The 26,911-nt window shown below is 35.3% G+C and overlaps 4 protein-coding genes across 4 annotated transcripts; all 4 read left to right on the forward strand.

The window, feature by feature from the left end:
* The first annotated feature begins 1,772 nt into the window (after positions 1-1,772).
* Positions 1,773-9,492, forward strand: LOC108210243 (DNA (cytosine-5)-methyltransferase 1). The gene is made up of 21 exons (XM_017381547.2): positions 1,773-2,228; positions 2,621-2,655; positions 3,572-3,665; positions 4,100-4,207; positions 4,287-4,406; positions 4,493-4,592; positions 4,695-4,873; positions 4,985-5,050; positions 5,137-5,385; positions 6,188-6,246; positions 6,339-6,405; positions 6,914-7,243; positions 7,338-7,406; positions 7,754-7,840; positions 7,935-8,022; positions 8,136-8,254; positions 8,356-8,460; positions 8,545-8,588; positions 8,677-8,746; positions 8,846-8,949; positions 9,076-9,492. The coding sequence occupies exons 1-21, from the start codon at positions 1,920-1,922 to the stop codon at positions 9,233-9,235; spliced, it is 2,562 nt and encodes an 853-aa protein (XP_017237036.2). The 5' UTR covers positions 1,773-1,919; the 3' UTR covers positions 9,236-9,492.
* A 2,217-nt stretch (positions 9,493-11,709) lies between these two features.
* LOC108206217 (pumilio homolog 4) lies at positions 11,710-18,950 on the forward strand. The gene is made up of 11 exons (XM_017376444.2): positions 11,710-12,107; positions 12,408-13,138; positions 14,074-14,914; positions 15,046-15,622; positions 15,713-15,854; positions 15,935-16,042; positions 17,103-17,315; positions 17,391-17,501; positions 17,974-18,168; positions 18,356-18,530; positions 18,620-18,950. The coding sequence occupies exons 2-11, from the start codon at positions 12,425-12,427 to the stop codon at positions 18,670-18,672; spliced, it is 3,129 nt and encodes a 1,042-aa protein (XP_017231933.1). The 5' UTR covers positions 11,710-12,107; positions 12,408-12,424; the 3' UTR covers positions 18,673-18,950.
* Positions 18,951-21,059: 2,109 nt separating this feature from the next.
* LOC108206218 (transketolase, chloroplastic) lies at positions 21,060-24,396 on the forward strand. The gene is made up of 7 exons (XM_064086897.1): positions 21,060-21,608; positions 21,840-21,920; positions 22,066-22,190; positions 22,276-22,558; positions 22,752-22,900; positions 22,968-23,121; positions 23,241-24,396. Exons 1-7 carry the CDS (start codon positions 21,060-21,062, stop codon positions 24,210-24,212), a joined length of 2,313 nt encoding a protein of 770 aa, XP_063942967.1. The 3' UTR covers positions 24,213-24,396.
* Positions 24,397-24,622: 226 nt separating this feature from the next.
* Positions 24,623-25,819, forward strand: LOC108206219 (GCN5-related N-acetyltransferase 8). The gene has a single exon (XM_017376446.2). It carries the CDS (start codon positions 24,876-24,878, stop codon positions 25,566-25,568), a length of 693 nt encoding a protein of 230 aa, XP_017231935.1. The 5' UTR covers positions 24,623-24,875; the 3' UTR covers positions 25,569-25,819.
* The last annotated feature ends 1,092 nt before the right edge of the window (positions 25,820-26,911 follow it).

Here is a 26,911-nt window from a genome sequence, read left to right on the forward strand (position 1 = left end):
CCAAATTCATATATCAATATTTTATTCTTCTAACAATTTTTATATTATTATTCTGATCTTTTTAACGATAATATAATATTTCATATCAATATTAAACTCAATAAATTCATTAAACTAGAAAAACGTTATATTTAAACAAAGAAAATAAAAGAAAATTTAACATTTTATTTAATTAACTAAAATAAAATAATATTAAATCTTTGTCATTTTTATTTTAGTTAATTAAGTAAAATGTAAAATTTTCTTTTATTTTTTTGTTTAAATATAATGTTTTTCTAGTTTAATGAATTTATTGGGATTAATATTAATATGAAATCTTATATTATTGTTAAGAGAATAGAATAATAATATAAAGATAGTTAGAAGAGTAAAATATAGATATATTAATTTGGACCAAAATTTAGGCCAAAGCCAAACTGTTGGAATTGAAAGATGATTCGATCTAAATTTGGATCAAGATTTAGGCCAAAAACTGATTCTACTGTTGGAGATGGCTTTAGTGGATCGTCTCCCGAAATTGTGAAAGAAGTTTCACTAAAAATATCCTCCAATAAGACAGACTTTCCCGAGACTCAGAAATGGAAGAACTCTAAAAAAATTTCATAAATTTTTAGGAAGAGAGTTAATTCTCAAAGTAAGATGATAGGATGAAAAAAAATTTATATCAAAAATCCTTTCCTTCGCCACTCGTTTCGCCTCACAAAATACCTCTCACTAAACATCTTTCATAAAATCTCTTATGAGGATAGAATTCTCACACCAAGATGATCAGAATAAAAATTCTTTTCATCAGAAATCTTTTTCTTCGCCACTCGTTTCGCCTCGCAAAATACCACTCACTAAACATCTCTTGTAAAAATCTCTTATGAGGTGAGTTAATTCTCACACCAAAAACACGGACAACAAAATTTTTATATTAAAATACCTTTTCTTCGCCACTCGTTTCACCTCGCAAAATGCCCCTCACTAAACATCTCTCATAAAATCTCTTTTGAGGTAATTCTTATCAAGATCATAGGGCGACAAATTTTTTGTATCAAAAATCCCTTTCTTCGTCACTCGTTTCTCTTCACAAACACCGCTCAGTCCTCACTAAACATCGGTCGTAAACAAATACACAGATTTCACAATAGGAGGCACATACTATGTAATTATTTTTCGAGCTTCGAAAAATCGAACCTGTGTAATACTCATTATGTTCGGATTTAAGATTTCGAATATTTTCAATTTCAAATTTAGTTAAAGTTTTTTAATTCAATTTCGATATTTGTGTAACTCGTTTCGATACCGTCGTATCTCATAAAGCTGTTGGACACGTTTTTTAAGGAACAAAGAAATATAAAAAAGTTTTGCATTATATGACCCGATATATATTGCAAATAATGCTCTCCAGCTGTGCACAGACTTTATTCTGACTCCTAATTTATTACTTCTTTTTTCTTTAAAGACAAATTTATTACTTCTCTCCTGACTGACATGTTGATTTTAGGTACATAATTTAACGTTCATTGATCACATGATTATATAATTTATTTTTATAAAAAGTTTACACATGAAGTTTGCATCTATAAAAAAAATAAAAAATTATAAAATTTAATATTTAATATACTTTAAACCACATAAAATCGATTTGATTAACTCCATAATTAATACTATTTGAGTGAATAATAAAGCCGAATTTGAGACAGATTTTGGCTCTCACGTTCACATTCCCTCGTGAAAATGAAAATTGAAAACAAAGTTAAAAAATCCAGGCCCAAAATTTTGGGCATTCCCGCTCATCACATCCCGCCTCTCTCTCCTCACTCGTATACACAGTACATATCCACTCTCCATAATCTCCCGTCTCTCATCCACTTCTTCGCAAATCTTTCCCTCTCTCCACAAATCTCTCCCCCTCTCTCCTCAGCTCTCTCTCTATGGCTCTCAAGCGAGAGGCACCAAGATCCAACGGCGAAGACGCCGAACCACAAAAATCATCTCGATCTTCAAAGAGATCGAAAAGCAAGGCAATCAAAGACGAAGCGGAGGAGTTCGTTTTACAGATTAGCGACGCCGAGAACGAAGACGAGGCGCAGGTAGAGAGCAACGGAGAGCAAGGCCTCGCAAAGTTGAATATTGTGCGGAAACCCAAGCGAGTGGAGACCGAAGAAGAGAGCGTTTTTGTCGGCGAGCCTATCGATGCCGACGAAGCTAAGCGTCGATGGCCTGATCGTTATCTTGCTCAGGTATAATTACTTCCCCCGTTCCTAGTTAAATGCTGTTTTAGACTAATATGTTGTCGAATTGACTGAATTTTGACCAATTTTTATCTTTTAAGTGTCGTTTTAGAATAATATTCCGTCAAATTGACTCAATTCTGACTATAATTCTATGACTATTGACTCGGGGGCTGAAATTCGTAAGCTTTTAGTCAAGTGTAATTGTTATTTGTGTACGCCGCACATATGATTTAAGGTTGGTGTAGTATTTGTCTGTGGAAAAGGATATTTATCTAAGTATGGAGGGTCAGGGAGTGTTTATTGATTTTTATTATGAGCTGCACTGTGATAGAATATTTTTTAATAGAGTTTGAGGTCAAGTTGCTAACGTTGTGATGCTTTCCTTGTTATATGAACAGACAGGAGGAGATGCAGAGGCTAAGAGATCATTAAGGTAAATCTGTTTTTGTGGTTATGGTTGTAATTTTGATTGTAGCCTTGCTATATTTGTGAATATGAAAAAAAGCTTCAGATTATAGTTGGGGATAATCTTAATGAGTCGGTGGTTTGGTTGTTCTTGGTTAGTGTCAAAGAGCTGGACTGTAGTAAATGATGTTAAAAAGTTTGTTAGAATTGTTCATTAGTTCTGTTCTTGATCATGTTAACAGTTAACATTACGGTTTATTTGATTTCAGCTTAAAGTTAGAACCAGATTTTTCTCCGGCTTAAAGCCTGGACAAACAGGCACAAGGTTTTGTTCTTGAATGAATTATTTGGAATAATAATACCCCGACCAGTTCTGTTTTTAAACTCTAACTTTTGTTTCAGATTTAATTTCTTTGGCAAGACAAGTGAAGTTCCACACCATCAATAAATTTAAACAAGTATAAGATAACCTAGTTCTAGTCACCTGTCTATAGTTTAGTATGAAACATTCTTGTGCACAACATATTGATCTTATACTTGAGGAATGCCTGTAAAAAGGGTGAGCTAATATTTAAAAAAAGAAGTTATATGACTGTTAGGAGTAATTCTCTATTATCTCCTGACACATAAAATGTGTATAATCGGTGCAATTCAAAGTGGTTCTCTTGCTGAAGTGAATTCTAGTTGTGCAAATTTGGCCTGTACATACCATTTATTTTAAGTTGCAAAAAAATCACATTACACTTATTCCCTATAACTGCCTTTCATGTTTTCTCTACCTTTTTTATTTTTCTTTCCCATAATTTTCATACATTACACAATATCTAGAATAAATGCTACATGCATTGATACTGCATTCTGTTCTAAAGACAGGTTTTTTCTTCTCTTTGTCTTATCTCCACTTGACCAGAGATTAAACATTTACAGTTCATTGTTTGAAACAGTAAACCAGAGAAATGTCAAGCTCGTAGACACTATAAACAAGCACTCGTTGATGGGCGTGTATCTTTTACTCTCGGAGATGATGCTCATGTCATGGTAAACAGTCTATTTTTAATTGTATCTTTTCACATACATCGCACTGCATCAAAATTCCTACATTGATTGAATAATAATTATATTATAATTGCTTGAGTATTCTTTAAGTTTGTTGGATCATGAAAAGTATTACTGTACTTGTTTTCCAGATCAGTGGTGATTACAGTAAAAAGCTTCTTAAATAAAAGGTTGCTGATGAAGTATAATCAAAATCTGGAAAATCTGTAGCATAAGATGCTAGGCATTTTGATTTGTGAAACAATGGGTTGACAAAAGAAGGCTATTTTATTTGATATGTGATGAATTGAACAGTAGTTTAGTTTGATGGCAAGTGGTTTATACCATTAACATCATCTTGGTATGCAGAGTCTTTTCTGAGTGTTTGCATTATAAGAGCTAATTTATCTCCTTGTTTATTGTGCTAACTATATCAGGCTGGTGATGGAGAAGATAATTATATATGTAGGATCATTGAAATGTTCGAGGGAGTCGATGGCGAACCCTATATAACTGCTCAATGGTTTTACAGGGCCAAAGATACAGTAAGCAGCTATTTAGTAAAGTACTCTTGTTTACTTTTAGTTTATGCTGATGTTTGATGAGTTTGTTGTTTCATTCTAGGTAATAAAAGATTGCTCAGATCTTATCGACAAAAAACGAGTATTCTTGTCTGATATTAAAGATGACAATAATCTGGATTGTTTACTCGAAAAGATTAAAATTGTTCAGCTTTCCCTGAATGTAAGGACTGTGTTCTTAAGGAGATCAATATCTTTGTATTTTTTATATGTCTGATGTAACCTTGAGTTTTATGATTACTGTATCAGGATGATTCTGATACTAAGATGAGGACTGTTGCAAAATGTGACTACTACTATGACATGTTGTACCATGTCCCGTTTTCAACATTCCTAAACTCCAAACATGGTAATAATCCATTTCATATTAGCAGTGCTTAAACTCATTTGAAGCATGTTGAGATATTTTTTTGTCGGCTGTTTGTTTAAGCTTATTTTTTTTGTTTCTCAGATGATGCTGAAGACAAAAATGAATCTGGTTCAACAATCTCAAGTGAGACTGGTATCCATCAAGATGAAGAGAACAAGATTCCAAAAGAAATGAAGTTGTTGGACCTATTTTCAGGATGTGGTGCCATGTCAACTGGACTGTGTCTTGGTGCTAATTTGTCAGGTGTTAAACTTGTTACGGTAAGTGATAATTGAGGCTGGTAAGCTGCCACTTGAGTGGAAATCACCGCTGTTTGTTTATAGAAGTGTTTTTTTGGGTACTTGATTACTAATTAAGTTATGCTATGATAGAAATGGGCAGTTGACCTAAACCAATATGCATGCCAGAGCTTAAAACATAACCATCCTGAGACAGAGGTATCATATTTTAAGTTTCCTTTTAATTTTTTTATGGTCCAAATTTTTTAATACATGCTTGGCTAACTATGCTGGATCTCAACCAGGTTAGAAATGAGAAAGCTGAAGAATTTCTAGCTCTTCTGAAAGAGTGGCAAAGACTTTGTGCCTATTTTTCATTAATTGAAGATAAGGGCTCTTCAGAGAAATATGTACCTCCTGAGATTACAAGCAATGATGAAGATGACGAGGATGAAGTACAAGTAGATGATGAGGAAATTTTTGAGGTAGAGAAGATCTTATCCATATGCTATGGGCTTCCTGCTGGGCAGAAAGAACCTGGACTATATTTTAAGGTATTATAAGTTCTTAGATTTGTAAACATGTACAATATGATAGATGTTAACCAATTTCTTTCATCTTGATTTCAATATCTGTTGATCTACTGAATGTAAACCTGCACATCATAGATCCACTTTTCGTCTCACTAGTATCCTGTGTTGTGAGTTGAAAATTGAGGTACAATTAGAAATGCTCTCAAAATGAACTGGACTCGCTCATAGTTATTACTAAACTTGCACATGAATTTTTTGCTTTCTGAGCAATATGAGTTGTATTGAGATTTAGATGAGTTTGATCTGTACTGACTGTGAGCTTAAATTCAATAAAAGAGTTATATGAATTGTATATGATAATTCTGTGTTGAACCCCCTATTTAGTTCAAATGTCATGGGTAAAGTTTTAAGTATCCTGAGCTCTGGAAATTGACTGGGGCTCAATAAAGTTTTAAACATTATGAAAAATGTTTGTTTAATCCGTGTTGGTCTCAAAAAAATTACAGCCCTAAGTACAGGCTTTGACATGATAAGAAAACCTTCTGTCTAGAATTTAATAACTAAAAAATTTGTTCTGCTCAACTCAAAGTACAGCCCTGATTGTGTATTATATTATGGTATGTGTTTGAGGATGATATGAGAGAATTGCTATCTTAACTATTAAGGAATAGCGCATGTAATAACTTAAATTGAAAATATGCAAGTCGGTAACTTTTTGTAACAGCTGTTGTCTTATAACTTCAATTTGCCATGGTTGGTCATGTGTATACAGTGTATAAAAGTAAACCTACTGCCCTTTAACATCCAACAAAATCTTGTTTAGATTCGCTGGAAGGGATATGGAGAAGATGAAGACACATGGGAGCCAGAAGATGGCTTAAGGTATGAATATTATAGCAATCCTAATCTATTATGACACTTTTACCTATATCTTCCTGTTTTCTTTATAACTATTGTATATCTTCATATACCAGTGGTGCTCAGGATAAACTTAAGGACTTCGTCACAAATGGCTTCAATTCAAAGATTCTCCCTTTGCCTGTAAGTATAAAGTTATAAGTGGAATTATAATTTACAAAACTTTAAGCAATTTTGATGTAAAATGAACATTCTTCAATTGTTTTAAACATCTTTACATGATTAGTGCTTAAGCTCGCAGGTTTCTTTGATGTCTTTGTCTTTTATATAGTGTGTTTTGTGACAGACTTGCCAAGATCTTGCAACAAGTTGTAATCGATATGTAGATGGATTCAGCATAGTCTTAACTCTTAATATTACTGGTAAAAAATTGTGGATAGGGATAAGGAGAACCGTGTTGCTATTAGATATAATTGACCGGAAACAATACTCATGGATTCAAGGAGTCTCTGCAACAATTTATTGTCCCTTCTGATCATCAATTAGCTTCTGCAAAAGCCTGTTTTCTTGTGTGTGCATAAACATAATATATCTTTTGGCTTCTTGACACTATATTTCTTTCACTGTAAATGCATTGTTTGAAGAATCAATTATCATTAGGTCATTAATTTACATTATAAAAATTGCACAGGGTGATGCTGATATCATATGTGGAGGTCCTCCATGCCAGGGAATTAGCGGATTCAACCGATTCAGAAACTCCAAAAATCCTTTAGAAGACCCGAAAAACGAGCAACTTCTGGTTTACATGAATATTGTGGAGTATTTGAAGCCAAAGTTTGTGCTAATGGAAAATGTTGTTGACATAGTCAGATTTGCTAAAGGTTTTCTTGGTAGATATGCATTAGGCCGCCTTGTTGGCATGGATTACCAGGCCCGCTTGGGTATGATGGTTGCAGGGGCTTATGGCCTCCCTCAGTTTCGCATGCGTGTGTTCTTGTGGGGTGCACATCATACAATGGTAATATATTGTTAATAATATTGGTTTAATATTTCCTCACTGTAATTATACTGTACAGCAGACTTATTTACAATGTGACTTCTCTTATATGCAGAAGCTGCCTCAGTTCCCATTACCCACTCACAATGTTGTTGTGAGAGGACATTCTCCGCTGGAATTTGAGGTATGTTTCTACTTGTGTAAATTCCTGTAGAATATAAGGCTGCCCTTTTGTTGGTTTTAGTTTTAACCGGGTCTTGTCAAATGACAATGCAATTCTGGGAACTTCATTGAGAAAGGCGTCAACCATATGTAAAGATTGTTTGTTTTTTTATATTGTGGCCACTCCCACTTTCCCAGGGTTGTTAAAGGCTTAAACTCAGAACTTTATTATTTTTATTTGTTTTTCCTTGCAAAGTTTTTGTCTTTAGTCAGTAGAACTTGAAACTACTACTCCCTTCTCATTTCATCCAAGAATCATTTCAATGTTATCGTTTCTAAATGATAAATCACCTTTTTTATTGATTGCAGTCAAATGCGGTTACCTACGATGAAGGTTGTGTTCCTAAATTACAGGACAAATTGTACTTGGGGGATGCCATTTCTGATCTTCCAGCTGTATGTATATTCTGTGTGTTAAAAGTTTGCATTAAAAAATTGGCAGATCAGTTTATTGTTTATGTATATCATCTCATTTCCCTGTATTCTGTAGGTGGACAATGATGAACCCCGTGATGAGATGCCATATGGGACTGATCCCAAAACTGAGTTTCAGAAGTTCATCAGATTAAGGAAAGAAGGTAACCTAAGCAGTAATAAGCATATAATATCTCTTTTTGAACAGTTGTGTTGGTTTGCATTTTAAGCTTTTTTTTATTATCTATTTAATTGATAATTGATTAATTACATGCAGACATGTTAGGTTCAACACCACCACTGCTAGCACAGTCAAACAACCTTCTTTATGATCACCGTCCTCTTAAATTAAACAATGATGATTATGAGCGAGTTTGTCATATACCAGTTAAAAAGGTTTGAAAAACTCTTGACTGACAACCATTATCATAACATAATTACAACTGTTATTCATTCAATATACACGCTAGCTACTAATTAACTCATGTGAAACACAGGGTGCCAATTTTAGGGATCTTAAAGGGGTCAGAGTTGGACCTGATAATAAAGTGGAATTTGACCCTGATGTTGAACGTGTTCTTTTGTCATCGGGAAAGCCTTTGGTATGCTTTTGTTAATAACTGCTTGCCAGTTTTGGCATGTCAAACTTTTTGAAATCTGACTAACATATGGTTTAAAATTGCAAGGTTCCTGACTATGCAATGACATTTGTGCGAGGAACCTCTCCTAAGTAAGGGATATTTTACTTTACTTATATCCCTTTTTAATTGGAAGGAGAAAGTTGTATAATTGTTTCATGACTTTATCTTATATCTCAGGCCATTTGGGAGAATATGGTGGGATGAGACAGTACCTACTGTGGTTACGAGAGCTGAACCTCATAATCAGGTAATCTATGTAATTATATTTGGTGTTATGAGATTTGTCAATCAAATATTTATGTTTAGAGTGATGAATTTGTGGCTGACTATTTAATATCTTTGCTAGATTATTATTCATCCTGAGCAAAATAGAGTGCTCACCATCAGGGAGAATGCTAGACTGCAGGGCTTTCCTGATTATTACAAGCTTTTCGGTCCTATCAAGGAGAGGTAATCAGTTCAAAATTATTTTGCTATCCCTATAGGCTATATCATTATAAACTGCCTATAATTTTCATTCTTATTGAACTTGACCAAAAAAATAAATAAACAATCCCATTTCTATTATTTGTATAGGTACATTCAAGTGGGCAATGCCGTTGCGGTTCCGGTGGCAAGAGCCCTTGGATACTCATTAGGATTATCAGTCAAAGGCAGCAGCTCTCCATCTCAACCTTTATTCACTTTGCCAGCAGGATTTCCTAATTGCCAGTCTCATGTTTCTGATGAAGCTTGAAACACAATCTCTTTATTCATGTATTGTTGTGTTAGTTATCGATTGATCTCTCCTTGAACATTAATTTGATCTTAATGTGGGTCTCTGGGTGGAATACAAAGTAGGAAAAGAATTAAATCCTCCAGGGGATTCCAAAGATGTCTAATTTTTTTTATTATGCAATGCAAACTATATGTTATGCTCGACAAGATTCTCTGAAACCATTCAAGGTTAAAAACAATAAATAATATATATTGTAAAATTAATTCATGATGTCATATGCTTGTTGCTGTCCTGTTATTTTCCCTGTAACATGCTCTATAAGGAACCAAGATCATGTGAAACCATTTTCTTCTCTTCTAGCGTTCAAAGCAGCGGTTTATCCTTTGTTTCAGAAACCTACCGGGGAACAATAATCGTCCTGCTGGATTCCCGAATAATGCCTTGCAAAGCTAACAAGGGAAGTATTATCAGCGCTTTGAGTGTAGAATTAATGCTTCCAGTCAAAAGAGCAGTTTCTTATTAATGCCTCGTCAAACTATGCCTGTGCTATGTAGGGTTAAAAATGGGGTGGGGAAAATGGGGAACCCGCCCTAACCCGTCCCGAATGGGGCAGATCCGCCCCGCTAATATGGGGAATGGGGCAGTGACGGGGAATGATTTTCTGCCCCGCCAAAATATGGGGCAAGTATGGTATTTGTTGAATCCCCGCGGGGATTCCCCGCCCCGCCCCACGTATATTTAATATAAATAAATAATTATATTTAATATAATATTTTTATTATATTTAATATAATATATTTATTATATTTAATATTATTATTTTTAATACACAAAACTATAATTTTACAATGTTTAACATGTCTTTTTGATTTCTATTATGATTAGTTTTTTGCTTTTAATATACATGTCTCCTATATTTTTATTAAATTCTGAAGAAAAAATTAATTAATTTTAAAATAATTATTTAAAGGTGTAATATTATAGAAACGGGGCGGGGCGGGGCGAAATTATATTAAGTCCCCAGTGGGGCGGGGATGGGGATTAAAAATAAATCCCCGCGGGGAATGGGGCGGGGATGGGGCAGGAAAAAATTATGTGGGGCGGGGCTGGGAAATGAAGTCCCCGCCCCGAACCCGCCCCATTTTTAACCCTAGTGCTATGTAAGCCAATGCTATGGATAATTAGCATTATTAAAAAAAATATTTATTTATGTTTTAATATTCAGCAATTGATTGTCTAATAATTTTCGAATACCTAATTTGCAAGTGTTACAAAAATTGGGAATTCGAAAATTGGGATTTAATCGAAATGAAAATCGGATGTATTTGATTATTAAAATATCATAAATTATTTGACTATTGTTTTTATTAGTAATCGATCAACAAATATATATTTTTTATATCATAAATTCTACAGTTATTCATATTTAAAATAATATAGCAGTTTAATTTTAATAAAGTATTTTATATACTTAGATTCCACATCATCTTTTATTATATTATAATAATATATTTTATTTCTGACATTTTAAAATAATGATTATATATTATTTTTGGAATATAACCGATATTATTCAAGTAAAATATGTTGGACATAATTTATACAATAATCTTTTTATCTAATATAATCATTTATAGCCGACAGACAAATGGAATTATTGACCGTGTTTGGAAATTAGCGGTTTGGGCTAAATTAGAGGTTTGACCATTTCAATCCGCTAATGATAGTGTTTGATACTAGTTAGCAGATTGAAATAGAGGTTTGGACTGAAAAAGATAATTTTCAAAAATCTACTTTGAGGAGTTTTTTGGGTTAGATTTTTTGTTATGTGTCATTAAAAGCTAATGAAACAGCTATTTACCAAACAGTTTTACACAAAACCGCTAATCTAATCCGCCAGTCAAAACATCTGTTTCAATCAGCTAGTCAGAAGTCAGAACATCTAATTCAATCCGCTAGTAGCTAACCGCTAATCACTAATTCCCAAACAGAGCCATTATTGTCAAACACGATACTGGTCACGATACTCCCTCGATCCTCGCTAATAATATAGTTTGGAGGACGGGGACGTTGCACGAGTTTTAATACTTCAATATATTAAATATAGCTTAACTTATCTTTAAGATTTTTTTCCCCTTATATAAACGTATATAATTGGATGTAAGGGATTTAAAAAACGTATCGAATATTGAAAAAGACACGTATACAACGGCAGTATCATCTGATTCAACGACTCTTTAAGCCGATTAGCGGGGTCGGGAGGGTAAAGGGTCAATACTTATCCTTCAAAGTGTTGTATTCAGTGGAAACAAAACTTCCACATTGGGCTCAAAATTGAGCAGGGCCATCCGATTCATATCAGATTCCAAAGTATAGGAGTAATATAATTCTAAGTTTCTAACACAAAATATGGGTACGACGTCCGAGTACTTATGTTCCTATTTTTTCAATATAATTGTATTTAATAGTTTTCCTTATTGTTCTGAAAAAATGGTGCGAGTATTTATTCGGGTAGTTCTTTCCATGCACGTGAAGAATACTTAACTGATATACACGCTACATGACATATCCCTTCACAAAACCAACGACGCTAGCTTTTATAACTAACATCATCAAATCTAATCATATGTACATGTACTTTCGATTTTATGATTTTTGTCTAACACCGCCAAGACGTTGAAGCAAGAAGGTTTTCGAGGAGTTTGTTTCGAAATTTCTCCTTCTTGTTCGCGTCTCTTTTATCTCTTCAATTTTTTAATTTATTTCCCATTTTCTTGATTTGCAATTATAATTTCTTCCCTATATTTTCGATCATATGAAGCCCCTCCAATTTCACGCCATTCTTGATTGTTGATTATATTACCACCACCCCTTTATTTGTTGCATCTCTGTAAGTATGAATCTTTTCTTTTTGATTTCTTTGTGCTATCAGGATAAATTTTAGTTCCTGATTTAAATTAGTTTGAGTGCATGCATGGTATACTTTTGATGATAGAAAATTATGTGATTTGTGTGTGTTTGATTTCATTTTGTATCGAAATTAGTGAATCGGATAATATATTAGTCACGGGTTCTTTGGAATTCTGGTTCCGCCACTTGTTTGATTGTTTGTTGTTTTGTTTCTCGGTATTTTTATGCTAGATTTTACTAAATTTTGCTGCTTTTTTTCCCTATTTGTTTATAAAATTAGGGGTGTTTTCCTTGGAGATGGTGAATGGGAATCAAAGAGATGTGCTTACTAATGCAAATGTAGGAAGTAATATAAATGGTGTGATTATGAGGGGTTCAAACAGGAATTTGGAGAATAGTAACATGGAGAGTGAGCTTGAGTTGCTGCTGAGAGGACGGCATAATCGAGGCGCGATTGGACCGGAGAGGGATGTGAACATGTACAGGAGTGGCAGTGCTCCACCAACTGTGGAAGGGTCTTTGACTGCTGCAGGCAGTTTGTTTCATAATCAAAATTTTGTTCTGGTTGACAATAATAGTAATAATACTAGTGGTAGTAGTACAGTTAATGGTGCTTTAACGGAAGAAGAAATTAGGTCTCATCCAGCATACTTGTCGTACTATTATTCACATGAAAATCATAATCCTAGACTACCCCCGCCTTTGATGTCGAAAGAGGATTGGCGAGTTGCACAGAGGTTTCAATTAGGGGGGTCTTCGTTTGGTGGTATAGGGGACCTAAGGAAGAATATGGTTGATGATGGAGTTGGTTCGTTGTTCTCAATGCAGCCAGGTATGCCTGTAAAGAGTACTGCCGAAGATGATCTAATGGAATTGAGAAAGACTGCTGCTAGGAATAATATATCACGGAAGAACTCTGCTGAGTTTGTAGACAGAGGGTCTGATGGGGTAGTTGTGGGACCGAGAGCTGGAATGGGTATGCGCAGGAAGAGTTTTGCTGACATACTTCAGGTGATTGATTAGCCGTATAATTTATTTTGCTCTCGGTATCAGACTTGACCTTTTATGTATGTTCTGCATATAATTTCTTAGATTCACGTTGGCACAACACGAAACATGATTTTATCAGAGCTAACAATATATAAAAAATGAGAAACAGTCATCATGTGTATGCAAATATAACTCGTGCAAATCTGACAGGAACTATAGACTACTGTCAAATTCCTTTCAGCGATTTCAGGGAGCTCCTTTTCATCCCACTATGCACTAACTAAGAAATCCTGAAATTGCGACTGCACTAGGTCAAGACCTTAAAAACTGTTGATGGAAGCTTCAAGATGCTGAACACACAGCTCTTAGTACCATTATATATTTACAGTCATATACTGTGCATTTTTTATAGGCTGCTTTAGACGTCTAGTTAAATTTACTTTCATATTTTGCTTGTTCTAAGATTCTTTAATTGTAACTTAGCCAATAGTACGAAAGAGAATGGTAACAAACATCATGAGAGGTTTTAAGTTGCTTTTCTAATCATAAAATTTTATTTAAAAAAATCATTTTCATCAACTAGCAAAGTAGAATGTTAGATCTCTTTATCGAGATGTAAGAAAATAAAACATGCAGAAAGATATATGAGTTCAGGCAACCTATTAGATATATGTCTGATGTCAAAGAAGTTTAAGTGCCTGGGTTAAGTACCTTAGGTTGCTTGCTCAATGTCCACTTACAATACTACATAGTTGAGATCCTAAGGGCTCTAAATTTTAAGAGCTATAGTTTCATGCTTTTAGGCCCATAGAAAGGTGCTTCTTGAAAGAAAATTTGCTGTGGGCAAGGCCAGGCCCCAGGCCTGCGTCTTGCCCCTAGGTAATGCCTTTTTGTGCTTTTGGCTATTATGACTGATAATTGCTGATTAAAGGAGCACATATATATAATCTTTGCAGGAAGGAATCGAGCAACCATCTTCCTTGTCAGGTCATCAGTCACGACTTGCAAATCGTAGTTCATTTGGTGAAATTGAAGATGCAAGCAGTGTCTCTAGATCTCATTCACTAGAGTTTTTTAATGGACCAACAGCCTCTGAGAGACTGCATCCTGGGGCAGCTGCCACAGGTCTTCCTAGAGTCCAACACCATGGTTCTCAACTGCCTAATTCTTTTGCATCTGCTGTGGGATCATCTTTGTCAAGAAATAGAACACCCGATACACATCTGGCTGGGAGATCTTTAAGCCCTAGCATTGCTTCTGTAAGTAGTAGGAATTCGCTTGTTGACGATAAGATTGGCAGAAGTTCCCTTAATCATTCTTCTAGTATGACTGAACTTTCTGATGTGGCTGCCTCTTTATCTGGCTTAAGTCTTTCAAAACATGACCTGGATCCCTTACAAACACAGCTCGCTCATAGATTTGATAAGCAATGCGGAAAACAGTCTAATATGTCAAATGGCTATGGTCAGAGCTTGCCACAATCCAATGAAGTGTCAAGAGCTGAGAAGTTAGGTCTTGCTACCAACTATGTTGATTTACTAAAGGAAAATGGACTTGCGACAGATATGAATGCAGTGAAGCTAGGTTTAAATGAACAAGCGATCTTCCCAAGACGAACATCTTCCTCTGCCAACCTGCAATCAAAGTTGAACTCTTCCCGCAATGCAAATTTTGAAAATCCTAACATGCACTACCTAGCCGAGAACTACCCTCAACCGGATTTTCAGGGTCATCTGCAGACTGGGTATTTTACTGATCAGGAGCTAAAAGCAATGATCAGTAATCAACTTAATGCAGGTTTTTCCTACTTTCCACAAATTTGCATTGTTTTTTTTCCTGCCAAATATGCTTTATGCCTTGAGATTTTTTTTAATCTTTAGAAATGTTTTCGTACGGGCCATTATTCACGAATTGCTCTCTACTTCCAGCTGCAACTTTGAGTAATACTGGAATGGTTCGGAATTTAAGAAGTGGAAACCAGGCTGGGTTTGACCTTCATTCACCAGTCATGGATCCCCGCTATATTCAGTACTTGCAGCAATCTTCCGAACATGCAATGCATGCTGCAGCTCTCTGTGATCCTTCTCGGCGTGGAAATGCTTCAGGGCCTTCCTTTGGTCATGGAGATCTGCAAAGTCTTCAGAAAGCATATCTTGCCACACTGGTCGCTCAACAGAAGCCACAATTTGACTTGGGTAAGAACGGCCGCTTAAACCATCAGTACTATGCGAATTCGTCATTTGGCCCTATGACATACCAAGGAAACTTGATTCCAAATACTGTACCTTCCTTTGGAACCAAAGGTCCTCTGCTTCAAGATGACAGAATTTCAAATTATACATCCATGCTGCAAAATCAAATGGGAGGATCTTCAGGGTCATGGCATTCTGAAACTGGAATGAACATGGAAAGAAATTTTGCATCATCGCTACTGGAAGAGATCAAAAACAACAAATCCAAGTCTTTTGAACTTTTGGATGTTGTTGATCACGTTGTTGATTTCAGGTATGGTTGTAATTGTTAAGTAAAGGTTTTACTTTATAAATGTATCTCAATAAATATATGTTGACTTGTTATTCCTTTCCCTATACTCAGCAAGGATCAGTATGGTAGCCGGTTTATTCAGCAGAAACTTGAAACTGCCACAGAGGAAGAAAAGATGAAGATTTTCTCAGAAATAATTCCTCATGCTCGTAGTTTGATTACTGATGTCTTTGGGAATTATGTCATACAGAAAGTATGTTGATTTGCTTTATTTACTGTATTAAAGAAGCATCTACAATATATTTACGATCAAGGTTTTTGGTCGATGTGCAGTTTTTTGAGCATGGCACTGAAAGGGAAAGGAAAGAGTTGGCTAGTCAACTTATTGGTCATGTTTTGCCTCTGAGTCTACAAATATATGGTTGCAGAGTTATCCAAAAGGTTCATTTCGAGACTTTACTGTGGACTTCTTGTGTACTACTTATCTTTCTTGGATTTTGTATTCATCTGGAAAGGACAAGCGGACGCTTTACTACAGTGTTCGTTTGGCTCAGACATGTTTTACTTTAAGAAATCTCAGTATCTTATATCATATATGGAGATCTGACCTTCTTAGATCTAATCAAGTCATGCAAAGATTTGATACCATATTCTTTGTAATTTGTCATCTGTAGATTCCTCTGAGATCACATCATCCATTAAATTCATGTCTTCCTTCTAATCACTTGCATTTTTTTGTAACCCCGAGCTAAAATATGTTAGTTTTAGCTGAATATGTCAGATCATGAGTGTTATGAAGCAAGGCCAGGGAAATAGAACATTTTAACAAATAAGAATGTAAAAGGTATACTGACCCGAATACCCTGAAGCTCAAGGATTCCAAGAATTATGCAGCCAACAGGAAGCAAAAATTGTCAAACTTTATTTAAGGCGCCTAGTTAACATTGTTCTTATAGTTCTTACCTGTCATCTCATTTCAGGTAAAAATGCAAATCTAGTCTATTTTAAGACATGAAGAACAGACTTTAGATATGGAGTAACTGCTTGTGAATTTATATAGCACTAATCCCTCTATTCTTAAATTACATGCCCATTTTCGTGTTGAAATGGGCTAATATATAATTTGACCTAGATGAGTCAATATTAACTTGTCCATTTATTGTCAGACTAAGGATAATCTCAAATATTTACTCCCAAGTACATGTTAAGTAAGCAGCAGAACGTAAAGAATTCTTCGACGTGACCCATTAAGTAATCTTCAACTTTTGGTGAATTTAAAGTGAACATATGAGTTGTGGACTGGGACATCAGAAATATTTTATACGATTAGCTTGGGTCCATTTTGAGTCCCGGAGATCACAGTATCCTCCTTTTGGTTTGTTTAGATTGGATTGAAATTCTAATTTCCCAATTGCATGAATTCATACTGGAGTTTTGATATAATTATTAGGACATTTTATTACTGAGAGCTCTTAGTGTGGTGTTCTGTTTCTGTTTATAGGCCTTGGAGGTGGTTGATGTTGATCAGCAAACCAAACTAGTCGCAGAGCTTGATGGTTCCATAATGAAATGTGTTCGTGATCAGAATGGGAATCATGTTATACAAAAGTGTATTGAATATGTTCCTCAAGATCGAATTCAGTTTGTAATATCATCTTTCTTTGGGGAAGTTGTGTCTCTTTCCACTCATCCATATGGTTGTCGTGTCATACAGGTACTTCATACAATTTTCTTTTATGCTGCTTAAGATTTGTGTGATGGATGTATAATGACATTCTGATTTGAATAGAGGGTTCTTGAGCATTGCGATGATCCTAAAACACAACAAATTATAATGGATGAAATCATGAATTCAGTCTGCACTCTGGCACAAGATCAGTATGGAAATTATGTTATTCAGGTATTTAGTCTTCTATATATCCGTAGTTCTGCATGCATATTCAGTCATTTAGGTTGAAGTAAGCTCATTGTGAGATGCTACAGTTTCTCTGCAGATAACTGATTTATATATCCTTACATTTGTGTATGCACTTCAAGGCTCATATAACAGGGTTCTAATTTGTAATTTTTGGAGTGAGACATTAAAATGTGTGTGTGAACACTTGGATTTTCAGACACATGTAGTGGAAATCGGGAGACACAAAAAAGAGTTTTGACCCCTATAAGCCAAGTTTAAAAGAAATTGAAGGTTTAAATTATATGTGCATATAGTAGCTTCTGCAAATTTAAATTCTATTGCTAATAAAGCGAGGTTCTAGAAAACGTCTTCACATTTTAACTTGTTCAGATCATATACTGACCATTTAATACTACTATGATGAGTTTCTTGTTGCCATTTCTTCATAATAAAAAGTGATCATTTTCTTGATCAGCACGTCCTACAACATGGGAAACCCCATGAACGATCTATTATAATAGAAAAGCTCGCAGGACAGATTGTGAAGATGAGCCAACAAAAGTTTGCTTCTAATGTTGTTGAAAAGTGCTTGACATTTGGCGGTCCTGAAGAACGGCAACTTTTGGTGAATGAGATGCTAGGTTCCACAGACGAAAATGAGCCTTTACAGGTAATGACAATCTCCTTTTCTTCCCCATCATATTTCGATATCTTATCTTGGTATTGTAATACTCAGAAGACTTATCATTCTTAAAATGACATAAATTTAGGTTTATAATACAATTTTTTAAGCGAAGACCTGGCATTCAGCTTGATTACTGTAATCTGTAATTACACTTTATAAATTTGATATGCAGGCTATGATGAAAGATCAATTTGGCAACTACGTGGTGCAAAAAGTTTTAGAGACTTGTGATGATCATAGCCGTGAAATAATTCTCTCTCGCATCAAGGTGCATCTAAATGCTCTGAAGAGGTACACCTATGGAAAGCACATTGTTTCTCGGGTTGAAAAGCTTGTAACCGCTGGTGGTGAGAATCCTTTCCTATTCAATAAAAGCTCATCTTATAATTGCTCAATTCGATTTCCATTACCAACAAAAATACTTCTCTATTTGCAGAAAGGCACATTGCGCTGTCTTCTTCTAATTCGTCGCGAGGCATTTCAAGCTAGAGAATAAGATGGATTGCTGTACAGCTAATGAACAGAATGAATAATGGTGAGGTGGAGATGTAGTTAAAGTTGTAAATAAAGCTGAAACAAGTTTTGGTTTCTTTGTGTTCAGCTTGCAATCTGTAAGTAGTAAACACTGGTAGTAGAAGCTAGATCACATGTAAGTAAGGAGCTTGATGAGATGCCAAGTTTTAGTATATATAACTTGTGCCTTCTCTGTTTTTCATTTTTTGTGTAAAGACTGGTGTATGGGATTGCAGGACCTGATTCTGTTTCTGTTTTATGCAAGTAGATTTTTAGTACTCGAATGCTGAGAAATTTTTGACCTCTTGTTTGTGTAACAATTCTTGAGGTTGCAAGATCTGTTTAAATCTTCTTTTGTTCATGCTGCAGTGTTGGAAATCATGCTGTAGTTCTCTTTAGAGTGAAATGATGCTAATTGTTAATCGGCAGACGGTCCCAATAATCGAATTCTGGCTACAAGCTTTCCGCGCTTTTCTGTAGTGAAAAGATGGAAATCATAGAATGTGTGTTTAGAATGTGGAGTAGACACCGTAACCCCTGTGTTCACATGAAAATTATGTAGTCCTTGAACACTAAAACACTGAACCAATTAAACCTTACCATTTGCAAACTGAACTTCAAAAAATATCAAGTCCAATAAGTTAAGTTTGAATTTAACGACAGTTCGTTAAGTATTTTTTTAGCAACTCCGTCTTGTAAGAAAATGATTTGTAAGTTGAATGATTAAATTCCTAGGGTCACTCAATTAGTACTGGCAACTTGCAAGTAATATAAGGGGTTAATAGGCAAAAAGATCACCGAACTCATGATCAACTTGCAGTTGGGTCACTGAACACAAAAAGTTTGCAAACGAAGAACTAGATTTAACTTGCAGTCAACTCAATGAACTAATAAAAGGTTGCATTTAGATCACTGTGCCGTTATGTATCAGTTGACTTTAACGGAATCCGTTAAAAAAGTAAAAAAAAACTTTGAAAAAAATAAAAAAAATCCATTTTTTAAAAAAAAACTAAAAACTTAAAATAATTGAAAATTTTGAAAAAGCTATAAAAAAATCCGATTTTTTTAGAAAAAACTGAAAACTTACAAAATTTTGAAAAAGCTATAAGTAAATATGGAATTTTTTAAAAATATGAAAAAAAATATAAAAACTTCGAAAAAAATCTAAATTTTTTGAAAACAATCAGAAAAATCTGGAATTCAAAAAATACACCTAAAATTTTTAAATTAAAAAATTTTCAGAATTTTATCCAATTTTCAAAACTTTTGAATTTTTAAAGTTTTTTCACACTTTTCAGATTTTTTTAAAAAAATCAATTTTTATATTTTTTTCAAAGTTTTTTTTATTTTTCTTGACGGATTCTGTTAAAGTCAACTGATATATAATGGCACAATGACCTAAATGCAATTTTTTATTAGTTCAGTGAGTTGACTGCAAGTTAAATCTAATTCTGTGATCCGTTTGCAAACTTTTTGAGTTTAGTGACCCGACTGCAAGTTGGTCATAAGTTTGGTGATCTTTTTGCCTATTAACCGGTAATATAAGTAAGTTATTGCAAAACCTGTTGGGATATCGTAGCACATAAAATATATATATCACAATGCTAACTATAAAATGTATATTATTTTAAAAAATATCTAGATATACTTTTTTTCATATAAAATATGTATTTTACAATTGTTTAAAAGTGATAATCAGATTTAATCAGTGTATTTAGCGATTGATCATATAATCGCGAAATTTCGTGATATGAATAATCTGATCAACAAAACTAACGTAATAGACCTAATTACTCCACTAGTTAAATCAAAGGAGGATATATAACGAGTGATGAAGTACAACACACTTCGGATTGGATTAAAAACCGTCTTTGACATTTTATTCAGGTACTTAAAATAACACAGACACAATAAAAAAATTAAGAAAATACTCGTACTTTCAAAATTGTTTGTAAAAATATGATTAAAATCATAAATGAGGTCACATCCCCTATCTAACACACAGTTAAAACTGAGTACTCATTCCGTCCCATTTTAATTGTTTTAATTTTTACATGTATTTCAAGATGTTAAAAAAATCACATCTAATTATAGTTATATTTTATAAAATTTATATCAAATAAAAATTTAAAAACTAAAATTTTATTGATATATAAAAATTAAACTTTTTATTGAATGCAGATGCTATTTTTCTATATCTTTTTAAAAAGTCAAGTATTTTACGAACCTACGACAAATTTAACAATTCTTTACTTGTGGCCTGTGGCCTGTGGGTACGAAATGAGTTGCTCCTTGCATGTCCACCACGTGTCGAACTGAAACACACCCACGTGTTTGTCAAAGTCGCCATATTACACGTCCGCATGAACATAAAAATCAACCAAGCTAGCTCACTGACTCATCCATCTCCGACCACCACCACCGCCATGGCCTGCTCCTCCGCTCTCCTCCGCCACCACCCAACTCTCCTCCACCACACCCCGAAACCCCACTCCCCCAAGCTCTGCTCCACACCAAACCAACTCAACCCTCACCAATCCCTCAAGCTCTCATGGAAACAAGAGCTCATCAAAACCTTCCCAAAAGAAAAGCCCTGCACCCCAGATCCAAATCTGCTAAACACTGATGACATAATAGAAATGGATGAGGAGAAGCTAGAAGAAATGGTGGACAAGAGGTGTGTGGACAATGTGAGAATGCTGATATTGGATTCTGTGAACCATGCCAAAGCTGGGCATCCAGGGATGGCTCTGGGAATGGCTGAAGTTGGGTTTTATTTGTACAGGCATGTCATGAAGTTTAATCCCGAGAATCCCGGGTGGTTCAATAGGGATAGGTTTGTTTTGAGTGCTGGACATGGCTGTTTGCTTCAGTATGTTTGTCTCCATCTTGCCGGCTTCCAATCTGTTCAGGTCTTTTCATTAATTTATCGAGATTATTAATTATTCGAGATCAAATAATTATACGAATGTGTCGACCATCAGTAGTTCAAATGTTAATTTATCGGGGTTGTTAGTTTAATCAAATTGACCGAATTTTGACTGAATTTCATATATTTGGACTTGCTTTCTTACAAATTGAAAAATGTATGCAAGTCGAAAGGATATTGGTTTTTTAATTATGAAAATATTATTCTTTGTTAGATCGAAGACCTTCAACGTTTATGCAAGCTAGGGAGTCGAACCCCTGGGCACCCGGAGAATGTGGTGACAGATGGAATTGAAGTCACAACTGGTATTGCATTTTGTTGATCAGTTGAACAAGCGTAAATTTAGCATTTTTTGTGTTTAGACTTTAGCTATATATAACAAGTTGATGTTAATTAAGAAAAAGATAATTGTATATATTAGTTCGAGGTTATAGACTTAGAGGGTTGCATTCTGTTTAGGTCCCCTGGGACAAGGTGTAGCAAATGCGGTTGGTCTTGCCCTGGCTGAAGCTCATTTAGCAGCTCGGTTCAATAAACCTGATGCTGTCATCGTTGATCATAGAACGTAATTGCGCCACTTCTTCAGTTCTTTTTTAATATTGGTTTAGAATATGTAGACCTTTTCTCTGTTGCTAATTTGTGTTACGCAGATTTTGCATAATGGGAGATGGGTGTGCAATGGAAGGTATAGCACACGAGGCGGCTTCGCTTGCCGCTCATTGGAAACTCAACAAGCTTATGCTAATCTATGATGATAACCAAAATACAATTGACGGAGGCACTGATCTTGCATTTTCTGAAAATATATCTGCACGATTTGAGGCTCTTGGTTGGAATACAATCACGGTCAATGACATTCATGAAAACATCAGATCATTCAAGAATGCGCTTCAAGATGCCTTTAATGAAACCGGGAAACCGACATTCATCCGGGTATGTGGAATATTTGTTTGTTCTGCTTGTTGCCTCTAATTGCTAATTTAGACTAAGATTGTTATGATCTTGGATCAGATGACACTTGAGTAAAAATATTAATTGCTGAAATTATTTAGTTAAAGAGCTTTACTTAGTTCAAGAGTTAGCTTTCTAGTTTTATGTTAGTAGGTGATTCCTATTTTTTCTCCAGGTGAAAACTGTAATAGGGAAATTGTCAAAGAAAGAAGGAACATCAAAAGCTCATCATGGTACTTTCGATGAAGATGATACAAGACATATGAGGGCGAGAGTTTGTTGGGATGACCGTGAGCCTTTTCATGTCATTCCCATGTTATATAAGTATGGTACAACTCAATACATTATATTACATTCCTAAGAATATACTTGATAAAGTTACCTTCTGCAGAGAAATGAAAGCGAAAGCAGAGAGTGGAAAGTTGTTGGAGAAGAAATGGCTTTCTAAGCTTAATTATTTCCAAAGCAAATACCCTGATGAAGCGGCCCAGTTTAAACTCTTACTTAGCGGTGGCATGGTTCCTGGCTGGGAGTACTCATTGCCGGTATAGTTATCTTATATTCTATGATCTCTCAAGAACTTGTCATAATTTCTCCATTTGTGAGATTCTCTCCACTTATTATAAGTCAATTAATGATGTTGTCCATACTACAATGATGACAGACATGGTCAACATCTGATCCACTAGATGCTACTCGAGGTTATTCGGAAAAATGTTTGAATAATCTTGCAAAGCTGCTTCCGGGACTAATTGGTGGAAGCGCAGATCTTGCAACCTCTAATAAAGCTTATCTTCATGGCTACGAAGATTTCCAGCAACCAAAATCCCCATGGGGACGCAACATTCGTTATGGAGTGAGGGAGCATGCAATGGCTGGAATATCAAATGGTATGGCATTGCACGGAAGCGGATTAATACCATTTGCAGCCACTTTTCTCACCTTCTCAGATTACATGAAAAATGCTATTCGTCTCTCTGCATTAAGCCACGCCGGAGTTATATACATAATGACTCATGACTCAATTGGCCTTGGGGAAGATGGACCAACCCACCAACCGGTGGAGCAGCTGGCTGGCCTAAGAGCAGTTCCTCGCCTGCTAGTTTTTCGACCAGCTGACGGGAATGAGACTGCTGGAGCTTATAAAGTGGCAGTTGCAAATCGTGACAGGCCTAGTCTTATTGCATTGTCAAGGCAAAAGGTGGCAGCAAACATAGAAGGAACATCTGCTGATGCAGTTGAAAGAGGTGGGTACATAGTCAGTGACAACTCAGGAAATTCACTTCCTGAGCTTATATTGATCGGGACAGGATCCGAACTATGTCTTTGTGAAGGGAGCGCTGATGCCTTGCGAAAAGAAGGGAACAAAGTGAGGGTTGTATCCTTAGTTTGTTGGAGGCTTTTTGATATGCAGCTAGAGGAATACAAGGAGAATGCACTGCCTTCATGTGTGGCAAAGCGGATGAGCGTTGAGGCAGGCTCTCCGATTGGTTGGAGAGAGTATGTGGGAGACAGAGGAATGGTGGTAGGAGTCACAGATTTCGGGAGGAGTGGTGCATATTTGGATACATTCCAGGAATTTGGCTTTACAGAAGAGAATGTCACAAAAATTGCCAGGTCACTCTTAAACAGTTGAGGTCTATGTAGAGTTGGGAGAAATTGCGAAATCTCTGGAAATAATATGCATCAAGCTAGGCATGAGGTACAGTATGCTGAATTTCTTGTATGCGGGATACTTTAAAGTTTGGTATGTGTGCTTGCAATTTAAAATAAAACGTGTATAGATTTGAATTTCTAAACTTTTGATAATATTTTTCTTTCACTTATGATACAGTAGACATAATAATTGCACAAGTTCATTTACATATGAACTCTAAAAAGAAATTTTTTTAGATTCACTTAAGGCAAAGATAATTTCTTACACGGCTACACTTGCTAGCTAAAATATGCACGACACTTCTTCATTTTTCTTACACGGCTACACTTGCTAGCTAAAATATGCACGACACTTCTTCATTTTTCTACGTGTAGAGATTGTCCAAACAAACATAACTTACCATAGCTGGGTACATATACTCGATGTGTTGCAGAGTAAAGTTTCCTTGTATGTCGTTGTAGAATAGTTTTGAAGTTTCAAAAATGGTTGTGAAAATAGATGTCATATAGAGATGTAGTAAGCTCGTATGTTCTATTTATATGCCTCATGCGTAACTCCCCACAAGTATAGCACCACCACATTTCAGAAACTCGCAAACAGACCCTCCTTCATTCGTTTCACACGGTCACACACACAAAAACAATGCAGGCCGCAGAAGTAGCATCACCTCTGTCTGAAGCACCGGAACTCACTAACACCCACCAGCTGTTCACACGGATCCGCCTCGCCACAATCTCTGATATACCATACATTTACAGACTCCTCCACCAAGTAGCCATATTTCAAAATCTAACTCACCTCTTTGCCACCACCGAGTCATCACTAGCTGCCACACTCTTCCCTACCACTCCAAATCCACCAACCCCGTTCCACTCATTCACCGGCTTCATTCTTGAAACCTCTCCAAGCCCAATTCCCATAATCTCAGAAACTTCTGAACATTTCACCCCAGTTCAGAAAACCTTAACTCTTGACAAGCCTATACTCGACTCAGAGAAAGAACTGTTCTGTTCAGATGGTAAGGACATTGTCGTATCTGGGCTTGTGCTGTTTTTTCCTAACTACTCATCATTTTTAGCAAAACCTGGGTTTCACGTAGAGGATTTGTGTGTGAGGGAGTGTTATCGGAGGAAGGGTTTAGGGAAAATGCTGTTGTCTGCTGTTGCAAAACAAGCGGCGAAAATGGGGTATGGGAGAGTGGAATGGGTAGTGTTGGAATGGAATATGAATGCAATAAAATTTTACGAAGAAATGGGTGCTAAGATCTTGCCGGAATGGAGGACTTGTAGATTGGCCGGTGAGACTCTTGAAGCTTATGGTGATGCAGAAGAATAATTATGAATAATTACTTGGATTGTCATTCTTAGTTAAGAATAAAGATTATGTCGTAAGCTCCATTAGTTCAGGAACATGTTGATCATCACTGACAAATTTCGAAATCAATAAAGCATTTCCAGCACAACTTAAGTAGATCATAAGCCGCTAAAGTTTACCGGCACTTAATTTGTTATTTTAAGATTTCTTAATATTTCAGATTATTAAGAAAAGAAATCTTGGAAAAGAATATATGGAAGTTCATTTTTACACCTACTGTGTACAGAAGTAAAACGATTGCTCTCTTGATAACGGAACTACTGGTTACACTTAAATTAGATGAAGAAAGGTTAGCTGTTAGCGGTTAGAGCAACCCCAAACAAAAAGTTGTTTTACTCCAATGGTATTACTTGTAACCATCCCTATATTTGAAAAAATAATATTTTATTAGAACTTCTATTATGATGGGAGAGATAAAAAGGGAGGAAAAATGAAAAATGAAAGAAAATGAGAGAGAGGGAGATGAGGTGGAAAATATAAGGGCTCACTTTTGTATTCTCTAAATAAGGGGTTCTGTTTTTTCTCACCTAAAAATTTTAGGTAAGGAGAGGAGGGTTGGAGTGAACAATTTTTACTTAAATCCCTATTATTGTCCACGTAAGCTCATTATAGGTAAGGGAGATGGTGCGTTGGAGTTGCTCTTAGCGGATTGAATTAAATGTTTTGACTAGCTGATTGAAGTAGATATTTTGATTAGCGGATTAAATTAGTTGTTTCTAGTAAAACTGTTTGGTAAATAGCCGATTCATTAGCTTGCTCTGACACAAATCAAAACCTAAAAAACTCCTCAAAGTAACTTCTTGCATCCAAAACTTTTATTTTAATCCGCTGACTACCAAATACTAATATTAACGAATACTAGTGATCAAATCTCTAAAACATCTCAAACTTTTAATTTTGGACCAAACATCTAACTTTCAAATAGAGTCAAAATAAAAAAAATAGAAGAAGTACCGTTTTGAGAGGAAGTATTATTTTGGGAAAAGGAAAATAAAATATTCAACTATTTATATGGACTTGAAAACCAAATCAAATATATCTAGTATCCTGCTTAGAACAAGATGAGAACAAAATATACACAGTTCTTGTCTTTAATCTGAAAATTTAGAGACTGTTTTCATAAAATCCCATTCAAGATAAAATATTGGGGGTGTTTGTTTTAAGAAGCTGAAAATGCTAGCTTCTCTCTAGAGTTTCTGTTTATTTTCCAAACACTTTATAAACTTTTTTTACTTCTCACTTATAATCCACTTCTTCACTTTAAGTACGAAATCACTTTTTTTAAATTTAGCCAAACAGCCCCA

This window comes from Daucus carota, chromosome 2 (assembly GCF_001625215.2).
Source record: "Daucus carota subsp. sativus chromosome 2, DH1 v3.0, whole genome shotgun sequence".
NCBI lineage: Eukaryota > Viridiplantae > Streptophyta > Magnoliopsida > Apiales > Apiaceae > Daucus > Daucus carota.

Excerpts from the sequence above, each read along its gene's own strand:
- LOC108206219 (XM_017376446.2), top strand. The coding sequence starts at position 24,876 with ATGCAGGCCGCAGAAGTAGCATCACCTCTGTCTGAAGCACCGGAACTC.
- LOC108206218 (XM_064086897.1), top strand. The coding sequence starts at position 21,060 with ATGAACATAAAAATCAACCAAGCTAGCTCACTGACTCATCCATCTCCG. Across the intron at positions 21,921-22,065 it reads TGGTGACAGATGGAATTGAA|AGGGTTGCATTCTGTTTAGG; the intron begins GTCACAACTGGT and ends TTATAGACTTAG. Across the intron at positions 22,901-22,967 it reads GTCATTCCCATGTTATATAA|AGAAATGAAAGCGAAAGCAG; the intron begins GTATGGTACAAC and ends TACCTTCTGCAG.
- LOC108206217 (XM_017376444.2), top strand. The coding sequence starts at position 12,425 with ATGGTGAATGGGAATCAAAGAGATGTGCTTACTAATGCAAATGTAGGA. Across the intron at positions 13,139-14,073 it reads GTTTTGCTGACATACTTCAG|GAAGGAATCGAGCAACCATC; the intron begins GTGATTGATTAG and ends TAATCTTTGCAG. Across the intron at positions 18,531-18,619 it reads AAAGCTTGTAACCGCTGGTG|AAAGGCACATTGCGCTGTCT; the intron begins GTGAGAATCCTT and ends CTCTATTTGCAG.
- LOC108210243 (XM_017381547.2), top strand. The coding sequence starts at position 1,920 with ATGGCTCTCAAGCGAGAGGCACCAAGATCCAACGGCGAAGACGCCGAA. Across the intron at positions 4,407-4,492 it reads TTGTTCAGCTTTCCCTGAAT|GATGATTCTGATACTAAGAT; the intron begins GTAAGGACTGTG and ends TTACTGTATCAG. Across the intron at positions 4,593-4,694 it reads ATTCCTAAACTCCAAACATG|ATGATGCTGAAGACAAAAAT; the intron begins GTAATAATCCAT and ends TTTGTTTCTCAG.